This window comes from Chiloscyllium punctatum, chromosome 40 (assembly GCF_047496795.1).
Source record: "Chiloscyllium punctatum isolate Juve2018m chromosome 40, sChiPun1.3, whole genome shotgun sequence".
Taxonomy (NCBI): domain Eukaryota; kingdom Metazoa; phylum Chordata; class Chondrichthyes; order Orectolobiformes; family Hemiscylliidae; genus Chiloscyllium; species Chiloscyllium punctatum.
In genome coordinates this window covers 58,999,306-59,011,809 of record NC_092778.1, presented here as the reverse complement: position 1 = coordinate 59,011,809, position 12,504 = coordinate 58,999,306, and the positions used below count along the sequence as shown (strand labels likewise).

The window sequence follows — 12,504 nt, the reverse complement described above, 5'->3', positions numbered from 1 at the left end:
TGAAGAACTTTCCCGTGGACACAATGAGCAGTTTCCTCTGATCCCTGCATGAATTCTCTCTCTGAAAGGGGAAAGCCATGATACTATGACTCTCCAATTCACAGTTATTTTATCAGTACAAGTGTATGCTGCTTACAAAATAACCTGAAAGTATCGATTATAAAAATGACTTGATTTACTAATCACAAGGATTTGAGAATTGGATGAACCCAGTGAGGGATTGTAAACAGATCCAATCTATAATGAAAGAATTGGATTAAGTTTTAATAAGTTGCCTATGACTCTGCTGAACTTTTGACTTCATTCCCCCTCCAGTAAGAGTTGATGTTGTTAATAATGACTATGGGTTTGGTTAAGTCCGTAGAATGTCAGGGGACCACTCACTAAGTGGACACAAACAGTGCTCCAACAGATGGGCCAAGTTCAGTGACAAACATTCTGAATTGGATCTTGGTATATCATTAATGACTGTCACCGTGCCAGGCTGCACAACCAACAATCTGAACAGAAATAAAAAGGCACAGTTGGAGATACCACAGAAAGCCAGATGTTGTACTGTTTGCTGCCTGAACTGCTGTGCTCTTCCAGCACCACTAATCCAGAACTACACCCCTGTTGGCATACACAATAAACTTTCACTTTTTTAAAAAAGTGTCTTCCATTTGCGACACTGTGCACTGTGTTGCACTGAGTTGTGTGAAGTGATACAAGGAAATGGTTTACAACTGAGCTAGCAAATCCATCATGGCAACCAAGAAATTTAGTTGATTGAACAAATTTGGAAAGCTAGCATCGTTAATGGTGAAACCACTGGGTTGCCATTAAACAAACAGAAATTGCTGATAAAGCTCAGCAGGTCTGGCAGCATCTGTGGAGAGCAATCAGTTCTGACCCGAAACGTTAGCTCTAATTTCTCTCCACAGAAACTGCCAGACCTGCTGAGCTGTTCCAGCAACTTCACTTTTTGTTTCTGATTCAAGCAGCCGTAGTTCTGTTGGTTTGCCACTAAAACCCATCTGGAAACCCATACGAATGTCCTTTAAAGGAAGGCAATCTTTTATCCAGTCTGGCTTATATGGGACTCTAAATTCTGGCTAACATAGGACTCGAGAACCACAGCCAAAATGTTATGAGATATGGCACTGTTGGTTACAGCAGCACCGTTTTGCCCATCCCGAACTGCCATTACTAGCTTATTCCCGGTGCAGTTAACAACCAATCACATTGCCGTGGATCTAGAGTCTCCTGTCGTCCAAGCTGGAAAAGGGTGGTAGATATCCTTTCTGAACAGAGAACATAGAAATAGAACAGTACAGCACAGTACAGGCCCTTCGGCCCATGATGTTGTGCCGAGCATTTACCTTAATCTAAGATCAACCTAACCTACACAATCCCCCAAATTAATATAGCGATCACAGCACGTTTCAGTACAGTATAGTGATCACAGCGTATTTCAGTACAGTATAATGATCACAGCGTAGTTCAGGACAGTATAACGTGCTTGTCTGGAAAGATCACGAGTGAACTGGATGAGGTTTTACAACAATCAACAATAGTTTTATGGCTGAGCCTAACTTTCAGTTCTAGATTTTATTATTAGAGTTTAATTTCCCCAGAGATTACAAGTCTGGTGACATTACACTATGCCACCATCTCCTGATTGTGTCTCTACAATGCCCCAGAAAGCCACTCAGTTATCTCCTCAGTCTTGTTCACATCTGACAGCGGATATAGTAGTCACGCTAGCCAATTAAAATTTTGAAAAGCTTCCATTTGGTCCAATGTTCACTAAAGAATATTCAATCCCTCAACATTGAGGAACTCCTCTCTTACTTGTTCACCTTCCACTCCCATTATTTTTGGAATGGATGGGCCACACATGTCAGCGTCCAGAAGAGCAACCTGTAATCAGAAAAAATATAAAGAATGAAAACTGTGCTCATGTAAACCAGGGTCTTTTTAATTGCATTGCACAAACACAGAAATAAAACTACAGGACGAGGATACTATTTTTAATAAATCTACTGTTTAGCTTCTTCACTGCAAAATATCTCCCATTTGCTGTTCTCTAGAATAATGTATGCTCATCAAGACAAGCACAGGACATTTTTGAGCATGTCCTCATTTTGTTATAAAAGTTAAACATGAATAAAGCCTGTTGTTTATTAACAAAAAGGTGCAAATACAGGGGTCGACATGGTGGCTTAGTAGTTAGCACTGCTGCCTCACAGCGCCAGGAACCTGGCTCAATTCCGCCCTCAGGTGACTGTCCGTGTGGCACATTCTCCCCGTGTCTGCGTGGGTTTCCTCCGGGTGCTCCGGTTTCCTCCCACAGTCCAAAGATGTGCAGGTGAGGTGAATTGGCTATGCTAAGTTGTCCCATAGTGTTCAGGGCTGAAAAATGTGTTGCTGGAAAAGCACAGCAGGTCAGGCAGCATCAAAGGAGCAGGAGAATCGACGTTTCGGGCATAAGCCCTTCTTCAGGGGCTTATGCCCGAAACGTCGATGCTCCTCCTCCTTTGATGCTGCCTGACCTGCTGCGCTTTTCCAGCAAGACATTTTTCAGCTCTGATCTCCTGCATCTGCAGTCCTCACTTTTTCCCATAGTGTTCAGGGATGTGCAGGCTAGGCGGATTAGCAGTGGGAAATGCAGAGCTACAGGAATGGGGTTGGGTCCGGGTGGGAAGCTCTTCGGAGGCTCAGCGTGGACTTGATGGGCTGAATGGCTTGTGTCCACACTGTAGGAATTCTATGATTCCAAATAAAATTGTTGGAGACACTGAATGACTCAATCTGTGTTTGTGGACAGAAACAGCGAAGTTGATTTTATTTTTTTTAAGTGTGATCAGAATTTCCTTTACTTAAATAGGGAACACTGCAGGAAATTGATACTCTGAGACAGAAGTATTATGGGTTGGCTCAAGATGGGTCAGGGTTTCTATTCTTGACTGTGGAAGAGGATAAAACAGTAAAAGCAAAGAACCTATTAATGGTTGATATGCTAGCAGTCACCTCTGTAGGGAGAGCTCCCGGGTACTTTGAAAATGCAAAGAAAAACAAACAACTTTGTACTAAGAGTTGTCTAAGCTTGATCTTTTATCTGCAATCTCAACCGCAGAGGGAAGCCTTATTGAATGGAATTCAGCAGTTTCCCAGTAATGATATCAAGGAATTTTCACACCCAGAGTACTTCTGCGAAATTCCAATGAAAATCTAACCCTCTGCAGCAAATTTATTAAAGAACAGCAGATGGAGCTGGCTCCTCAGGACAACACTCGGCAACTTACTGAAGGCAACTTGAAGCAAGAAGTCCAGAACCATAAAATGGCTAGGTTAATTTAAAAATTATTTACAAACAGGACACTCTACAAACACTGTCAGCATCAAAACTAGGCATCAATCACTATCTCAAAAGACCAGATCAGCCTGAGAGAGGACTGCAAACATTATTTTAAAGGCTGATTTAACATTCTGCTCTAAAGCAAAGCTGATCAGGCGTGTGGGTGAGTTTCGTGAAGTTGAAGTAGTTTATATAGATTTCGGTAGAGTCTTTGACAGGGTCCTAGATGTGAGACCTATCATGAAGTTGGGATCCAGTGTTACAGGGTAATTTGGCAATTTGGATGCAAAGGTGGCTTTGTGATTGGAGACAGAGTGGTGGTAAAGGAACTTATCCATCCCAGGCAATACCCTGGTGAATCCCTTCTGCTCCCCCTCCAGTACAAACACGTCCTTCCTGATATAGTGCAGTGACAAGAACTGCACACACTACTCTGGCAGTGGCCAAACCAAAGTTCTATACAGCATCATCACTTCCTCCCTGCTTTTATAATCTGTACCTCGACTGAAAAAGGCAAGTGTCCCATTTGTTTTTTCAACTATTGTATTAACTTGTGGTGCCAGCTTCTGGGATCTACAAACATGTCCTCCAAGCTCTCAAGAGCTTCCTTGTGCACTCACTTTTCTTGTTACTTCTAGCTATGTGCATTACTGCATGTTACAGAATTGAATTCGACCTGACCAGTCCTCCTGTAACCTAAGACCTTCTTCCTCTCTGTCAACCACACAGCCAATCTTCATGTCATTTGCAAACACACTTACCACCACCATCTCCTCCTCCCCACCAGACCAATGCACACATATACACATTTAGTTCTATATTGTTTTTATATATCACAAACAGTAGGGGACCCAGCATTGGCTCCTGTCATATGCCACTGGAAACAACCTCCAGTCACATGAACAGCCTACCAACTCTCTCTCTTTCTCATTCCACTAGTTGGGATTTCTTATTGGCAGCACTTTGGGTGGTACGGTGGCTCAGTGGTTAGCACCAGGGAGCTGGATTCAATTCTAGCCTCGGGCAAATGTCTGTGTGGAGTTTGTACAGTCTTCACATGTCTCCATGGGTTTCCTCTGGGTGCACTTGGTTTCCTCTCACAGTCCATAGATGTGCAGGTTAGGGTGGATTAACCATGAAAAATTGGTCATGGTATTCAGGGATTAGATTAGATTCCCTACAGTGTGGAAACAGGCCCTTCGGCCCAACTAGTCCACACCAACCCTCCAAAGAGTAACCCATTTCCCTCTGCTACGGGCCAATTTAGCATGGCCAATTCACCTGACCTGCACATCTTTGGACTGTGGGAGGAAACCGGAGAACCTGGAGAACCGCAGACACAAGGAGAATGTGCAAACTCCACACAGACAGTTTGCCCGAGGCTGGAATCAAACCTGGGACCCTGGTGCTGTGAGGCAGCAGTGCTAACCACTGAGCCACTGTGCCGCCCATATGTCTAGGTTAGTTGGATTAGTTGGGGGGATTTCAGAGTTACAGGGATAGGGTATGGTTAGGTCTGGATGGGATACCCTTCGGAGGCTCAATGTGGACTCAATGGGCCGAATGGCCGGGTTCCACATGGTAGGGATTCTATGATTCTATTCTATGATCAGTGGCATCGTTAGGTGGCCCACAGTGAGAGCAGACACAGTATTCCAGAGCTGCATCACTGCCACAACATGTGCCTGTCACAAAAAAAAACATGCTACCCAAATATTCACAGGGCAGCCCTGGTAACATCATTCTTGCATTGAGACAAAAAGCCAAGAATTGGCAGGAGTTTCTGGGAGTAATTCAGGAGACACAGCAGAGATTCATCTCAAGGGAAAAGCAGCACAGTACAGGGAGGATGAGGCAATCATGGCTGACTAGGGAAGTCAGGGTTAGCATTAAAGCAAAAGAGAAAGCTGACAATGTGGTGAAGTGCAGTGGGAAACCAGAGGATTGGGAAGTTTACAAAGACCAACACAGGGCATCAAAAAAAGAAATAAGCAGGGAGAAGATTAAATATGAGGGTAAGCTATCCAGTAATAAAAAGGAAGATTGTAAGAGTTTATTTCGATATAGAAAGGGCAAAGGTGAACATTGCATCACTTGAAAATGATGCTGGAGAGATAGTAGTGGGAAACAAGGAAATGTGGGCCCTCTGTTGGCATTTGTAAGATTCCCAATCTTCTAGTTTGCCACTGCCTTTCGCCACATTATATGCTTTCTTTTTTCCTCTTATGCTAACCCTGACTTCCCTAGTCAGCCATGGTTGCTTCATCCTCCCAGTACCATGAGGAACTGAATAATTACTTTGTATCAGTCTTCATGGTAAAAGACACAAATAAATCCCAAACATTCAGGAGAGAGAGGGGGCAGGATTGAGTATGGTTGACATCACAAAGGAGAAGGTGCTAGTAAACTGAAAGGCCTGAAAATGGATAAATAAACCTGGACCAGATGGACTACACCCTCGTGTTCTGACAGAAATAGTGGAGGCGTTAGTGGTGATCTTTCAGGAATCTCTAGAATCAGGGAGGGTCCCAGAGGACTGGAAAATTGCTAACGTGACATCCCTGTTTAAAAATGGAGTAATACAAAACACTGAAAATTACAGACCAATTAGCCTAACCACAGTTGTGGGTTAGATCCTGAAATCCATTGTGAAGGATGAGATTTCCGAATACTTCCAAGTGCATGGTAAAATAGGGCAAAGTCAGCAGGGTTTCATCAAGGGGAGGTCATGCCTGACAAACCTGCTAGAATTCTTTGAGGAAGTAATGGCCAGGTTAGACCAAGGAGAGTCAATGGATGTTATCTATTTGGACTTCAAGAAGGCTTTTGAGAAGGTGCCCCACAGGAGGGTACTGAAGGTAAGGGCCCATGGTGCTAGCATGGATAGAAGCTTGGCTGTCTAGTAGAAAGCAGAGGGTGAGGAGAAAAAAAAGAGTCCTTCTCAGGATGGCAGTTGTGTGTTGTGCAAGGCTCAGTGTTGGGACCATAACTTTTCACTTTATACATTAACGATCGAGAGTCATAGAGGCATTAAGTCATAGAGATGTACAGCACGGAAACAGACCCTTCAGTCCAACTCGCCCATGATGACCAGCTATCCGAACGTAATCTAGTACCATTTGCCAGCACTTGGCCCATATCTCCCTAAACTCTCCCTATTCATATACCCATCCAAATGCCTATTAAATGCTGTAATTGTACCAGCCTCCATCATTTCCTCTGACAGCTCATCCCTTACACACACAAACTGTGTATGAAAAGTTGTCCCTTAGGTCTCTTTTATATCTTTCCCCTCTCGCTCTATATGACCTCTAGTTCTGCATCCCCTACCCCTGGAAAAATACTTGTCAATTTATCCTGCCCATGCCTCTAATGATTTTATAAACCTCTATAAGGTCACTCCTCAGCCTCCGATGCTCCAGGGAAAACAGCCCCAGTCTATTCAGCCTCTCCCTATAGCTGGCAACATCCTTGTAAATCTTTTCTGAACCCTTTCAAGTTTCACAACATCTTTCCGATAGGAAGGAGACCAGAATTGCATGCAATATTCCAACAGTGGCCAAACCAATGTCCTGTACAGCTGCAACATGACCGTCCAACACCTACACTTAATGCTCTAACCAGTAAAGAAAAAGCATACCAAACGCCTTCTTCACTATCCTATCTACCTGCGACTCAACTTTCAAGGAATTATGAACCTGCACTCCAAGGTCTCTTTGTTCAGCAACACTCCCTAGGACCTTACATTAAGTGTATAAGTCCCGCTCTGATTTGCCTTTCCAAAATGCAGCGCATCATATTTATCTAAATTAAACTCCATTTGCCATTCCTCAGCCCATTGGCCCATCTGATCAAGATCCCGTTGTACTCTGAAGTAACCTTCTTTGCTGTCCACTGCAACCCCAATTTTGGTGTCATCTGCAAACTTACTAACTCTGCCTCTTATGTTCACATCCAAATAATTTATATAAGTGATGAAAAGTAGTGGACCCAGCACCGATCCTTGTGGCACTCCACTGGTCACAGGCCTCCAATCTGAAAACAACCCTCCACCACCACCCTCTGTCTTTGATCTTCAAATGGCCAGTTCTCCCTGTATTCCATGAGATCTCACCTGGCTAAATAGTCTCCCATGAGGAACGCCTTTCTTAAATCCATTAAGATCCTGTCTATTGCTCCGCCCTCATCAATCCTCTTTGATATTAGATGAAGCAACTGTGCATTCTGCCTAAGTTTGCTGACAATTGAGGAGGCAGAAAGGCTGCAGAAGGATTTGAACAGCTTTGGAGACTGGATAAAGTGGCAGATAGAGTACAAAGTGGGTAAGTGTGAGGTCATGTATTTTGGTAGGAAGAACAGAGGCATGGACTATTTTCTAAATGGGGAGAAAATTCAGAAGTCTGAAGTGAAAAGAGACTTGGGAGTTCTAGTCCAGGATTTTCTCAAGGTAAACTGGCAGGCTGAGTCTGTAGTTAGGAAGGCAAATGCAATGATGGCATTTATTCTGAGAGGACTTGAATATGAAAGCAGGGATGTACTACTGAGGTTCTATAAGGCTCTAGTCAGACCACATTTGGGGTATGGTGCCCAGTTTTGAACGCCATATCTCAGGAAGGATGAACTGGCCCTGGAACATGTTCAGAGGAGGTTCATGAGAATGATCCCAGAAATGAACAACTTAACATATGAGGAATGTTTCAGGGTCCTGGGTCTATACTCAATGGAGTTTAGAAGGATCTAACTGGAACATACAGAATACTGAATAGCCTGGACAGAGTAGATGTTGGGAAGATGTTTCCATTGGTAGGCGAGACTAGGACCCGAGGGCACAGCCTTAGAGTAAAGGGAAGACGTCTAGAACGGAGATAAGGAAAAACTTCTTCAGCCAGAGAGTGGTGAACCTATGGAATTCATTGCCACAGAAGGCTGTGGAGGCCAGGTCATTGAGTATATTTACGACGGAGTTAGATAGGTTCTTGAGTATCAAAGGGATCAAGGGGATGAGAAACGTATCAGCCATGATTGAACGGCAGAGCAGACTGGATGGGCTGAATGGCTGCAAGATCTCAGCGAGCATGTTTAGTGCTGGGGACACAAAACCCTGCTTTTTCAAAGCTGTGTTATGAATGAAGAATGATCATGTTTTTGAAAAGAGAACTTCCTAGAATATACTCCAAAGTGTTCTCAAAAATTGCTAACTCCAAAGAAGTCTTTGTAAAATTCATTGGCAGAAGGTGAGCAACACTGGCAAAGCCAACATTTAGACTTTTTTTAAAATCAACCTATTCACAGATGTTATTATACTCCTCTGGAGCAGGAGGAACTTGAACCCAGGGCTCCTGGCTCAGAGATAGGGACATTATCACTGTACCACAGGAGTTTCTAAAACTAGCATTCATTAAATTTTTACATTGTCTCATCAACCTGTTCAGAGATGACATTATACATATCTGCAACAAGTTGGGCTTGAACCTGGACCTGCTGGACCAGAGGTAGCGACACTACGACTGTGCCATAACAACCCTAACACCAGTATTTAATCAACCTGTTCAGATAAATGTGGCTAGTTTAAATATTTTCTAAACAACTTGTTCAGAGATGTTATTACACACCTCTTGAAGAGCTCGGATTTGACCTGCACCTCTTAGTTCATAGCTAGGGACACTACCACGGTGCCACAAAGGTCAAAGATTGGTATTTATTGTCCATTGCTGAATTGAATTGCATGCTATGTCATCCAACAGTGTAGTTAAGAGTCAACCATATGACTGAAAGCCTGGAGTCATATGTAGGCCTGACCAAGTAAGGATGACAGATTACCTGCCCTTAAAAAAGGAATATTAGAGAACAAAATGATTTTTAAAAAAAATCAAATCCAATCATTTTATGGTCACCATTACTGAAACTAGTTTTACATTTATATAATTAACTGAATTTAATTTCCCCAGCTCATGTGACAGAATTTGAACTCATGTCCAGGTCTCTGCATTATTACTCCAGAACCTTAACCACTGTGCCCCTGTTCCTTTATAATGAAGATATATTTCAGGGATGCTCCACTGTGCAGACCACTGATTCCCACCAATCATGGCTGTGGAACTCAGGGAGTGAATAAAGAAGGAGGGACATGACCACTGCACACAAGATTTCTAATATGCATATTCCCCAAACATTAATTTCCCAAAATTAATTTAATACCGGGGAAACATGTATTTGACTAAAAACCCTTAGTAACTGATTCCCACATCTCAATAACAGTCGAATGACAGCCCGGGAGTTCTGTCACTTTGAATTCACTGAACAGTACAATCCTAGGTGTGCATGGGACATTGGCTAGGATTGAATAGAGTCATAGCCAGCACAGAAACAGACCTTTTGATTCAACCCGTTCCATGCTGACCAGATATCCTAACCTGATCTAGTCCCATCTGCAAGCATTTGGCCTAATCTCTCTAAACCCTTCCTATTCATGTACCTATCCTAATGCCTCCTAAATGGTGTAACTGTACCAGCCTCCACTACTGCCTCTGGCAGCTCATTCTATACACGTACCACCCTGTGTGTGAAAAAGTTGCCTCTAGTTTCCTTTTAAATCTTTCCTCTCTCATCTTAAACCTACTCTAGTTTTGGACTCCACTCTTCCAGGAAAACAAGCCTTGGCTATTTATCCTATCCATGCCCCTTATGATTTTATAAACCTCTATAAGGTCATCTCTGAGCTCCAGGGAAAACAGCCCCAGCTTATTCAGCCTCTCCCTAAAGCTCAAACCCTCCGACCCTGGCAACATCCTTGTAAATCTTTTCTGTACCCTTTCCAGTAGCAGGGAGACCAGAATTGCATGTAGTATTCCAAAAGTGGCCTAACCAATGTCCTGTACATTGAATAATTAGATGTAGGGTCATGGAATATGGATCAGGGGTTAGTGTAATGGTCAGAGCTCCTGGCCTTTTTAGCTAACTAGTGGCCTCTGCTTAAAATCATGTGCATGTGCACAAAGGCCATGCAGAAAGTCATCAATGACCTGAACAACTCACCAGCACTCATCGTTGAGGATCTGACTCCCAGCTGAAGTGAGCGACAAACAGAAAGGCTGACAAATGTTCATTTGATGTGTAGCCATTCAATGTGCCCCAATTTTTTCTTTCTACATGTTTAAAATTCTCTCATGGCATGTGGGCGTTGCTGGCTGGGCCAGCTTTCATTACCTGCCCCTATGTGCCTTGCAGAAGATGGTGGTGAGCTGCCTTTTTGAACTGCTGCAGTCCATTCAGTGTGGTCAGACCCACAATGCCGTCAGAGAGAGACAGTCCCAGGATTTTGACCCATTGACAGGATGTCAGTGATGACAGGAATGTTGTTAGGAGTCAGAGTGGTGAGTGGCTTGGGAAAAAAACTTGCAGGTGGTGGCATTCCCATGTATCTGCTACCCTTGTCCTTCTAGATGTTAGTGGTCATGGGTTTGAAAGATTCTGTCAAAGGATCATTGATGAATTTCTGCAATATGGCTTGTAGATGGTGAACACAACTGCTAATGAACATCAGTGGTGGAAGGAATGGATGCTTGTGGATGTTGTGCCAATTAAACGGGTTGCTTTAGCTGGGATGGTGTCAAGCTTGAGTGTTGTTGGAGCTGCACCCATCCAGGCAAGAGGGGAGTCATAGAGATGTACAGCATGGAAGCAGACCCTTTGGTCCAACTTGTCCATGCTGACCAGATATCCCAACCCAATCTAGTCCCACCTGCCAGCACCCGGCCCATATTCCTCCAAACCCTTCCTATTCATATACCCGCCCAAATGCCTCTTAAATGTTGTAATTGTACCAAACTCCACCACTTCCTCTGGCAACTCATTCCATACACGTGCCACCTTCTGTGTGAAAACGTTGCCCCTTAGGTCCCTTTTATATCTTTCCCCTCTCACCCTAAACCTTTGCCCTCTCGTTCTGGACTCCCTGACCCCAGGGAAAAGACTTTGTCTATTTATCCTACCCATGCGCCTCATGATTTTGTAAACCTCTATAAGATCACTCCTCAGCCTCCGACACTCCAGGGAAAACAGCTCTAGCCTATTCAACTTCTGGACTTTGGGGTGTCAGATGGTGAATTACTTGCTGCAGGTTTCCCAGCCTCTGGCCTGCATTTGCAGCGATAGTATTTACATGACTGATCCAGTTGAGTTTCCGGTCGATGATAATACCCAGGATATTGTTAGTGGGCTAAGGCTGCTATCCAGAAGCGGTTTCATATGGATTAAGCTGAGTTCTCTTTTCTGCAGTTTTTTGATGAAAGTAAAATTGATCCATGAACAAGATGAGTGCAATGCTTCCAGATATTTCAGGGCCATCTGCAGTTCATCTCCCTTTCCGTAGGATTTGGTGATACCAAGAGTCGTAGATTTAGAAAGGCAGGTAAAGTGAATCAAGGGGTCTCATAAGAAATTGGGACAATGACAGATAGTCTACATCGAAAGAAATCCAAGCCAATTTAGATGGTGAAGGAATCTCTACAGACAAGCACTTTCTAAAGAAAGACTTTCCCTGTCATACTTCAGTGATTCATCGCTTCACTGATTCATCACTTCACTAAAATTATAACTATTAGGAAAATCTTCTGGACCAGCTTTACGCACTGTTTGAGGACTGGTCAAGTGACTGTGAGATCATTCAGCTGACACAGCCACAAACGACAATAGTAACTGCTTCCGTGAAGAAAAGGGGAAATTCATCATCTGCCATTTTCTGCTCAGTCACAGAAAGTTAGCATGTGAGCCAGTTTGGTCAATACGGAGTCGAAATAAATGTTATATTTAGTAACACGTTTTAGTCATAGAGTTATGCTGCTCGGGAACACAATCTTTGGAGCAACCAGTCTGTGCCAAAGTAAACTAGTCCCACCAGCCTGCACTTAGAACATAACAGCACAGTACAGGCCCTTCAGCCCTCAATGTTGCGCCTACCTGTGGAATCAATCTGAAGCCTATCTATCCAACACTGTTCCATTTTCATCAATATGTTTATCCAACTTGGCCCGTATCCCACCAAACATTTCTTACTCATGTCCTTCCTTAATTGTCTTTTTAATGTAATCGTACCCACATCCACCACTTTCTCTGGAAGTTCATTCCACACATGGATCACTCTCTAAGTTAAAAAAAAGCCCCTC

The 12,504-nt window shown here is 43.5% G+C and overlaps 1 protein-coding gene across 1 annotated transcript in view; it reads right to left on the bottom strand.

The window, feature by feature from the left end:
• nubp1 (nucleotide binding protein 1 (MinD homolog, E. coli)) overlaps positions 1 to 12,504 on the bottom strand; it is a 73,983-nt gene that overhangs the window by 30,724 nt on the left and 30,755 nt on the right. The window contains exon 4 of the mRNA XM_072560010.1: positions 1,834 to 1,902. Coding sequence (XP_072416111.1) covers positions 1,834 to 1,902 — 69 coding nt within the window. The remainder of the gene's footprint in view (positions 1 to 1,833; positions 1,903 to 12,504) is intronic.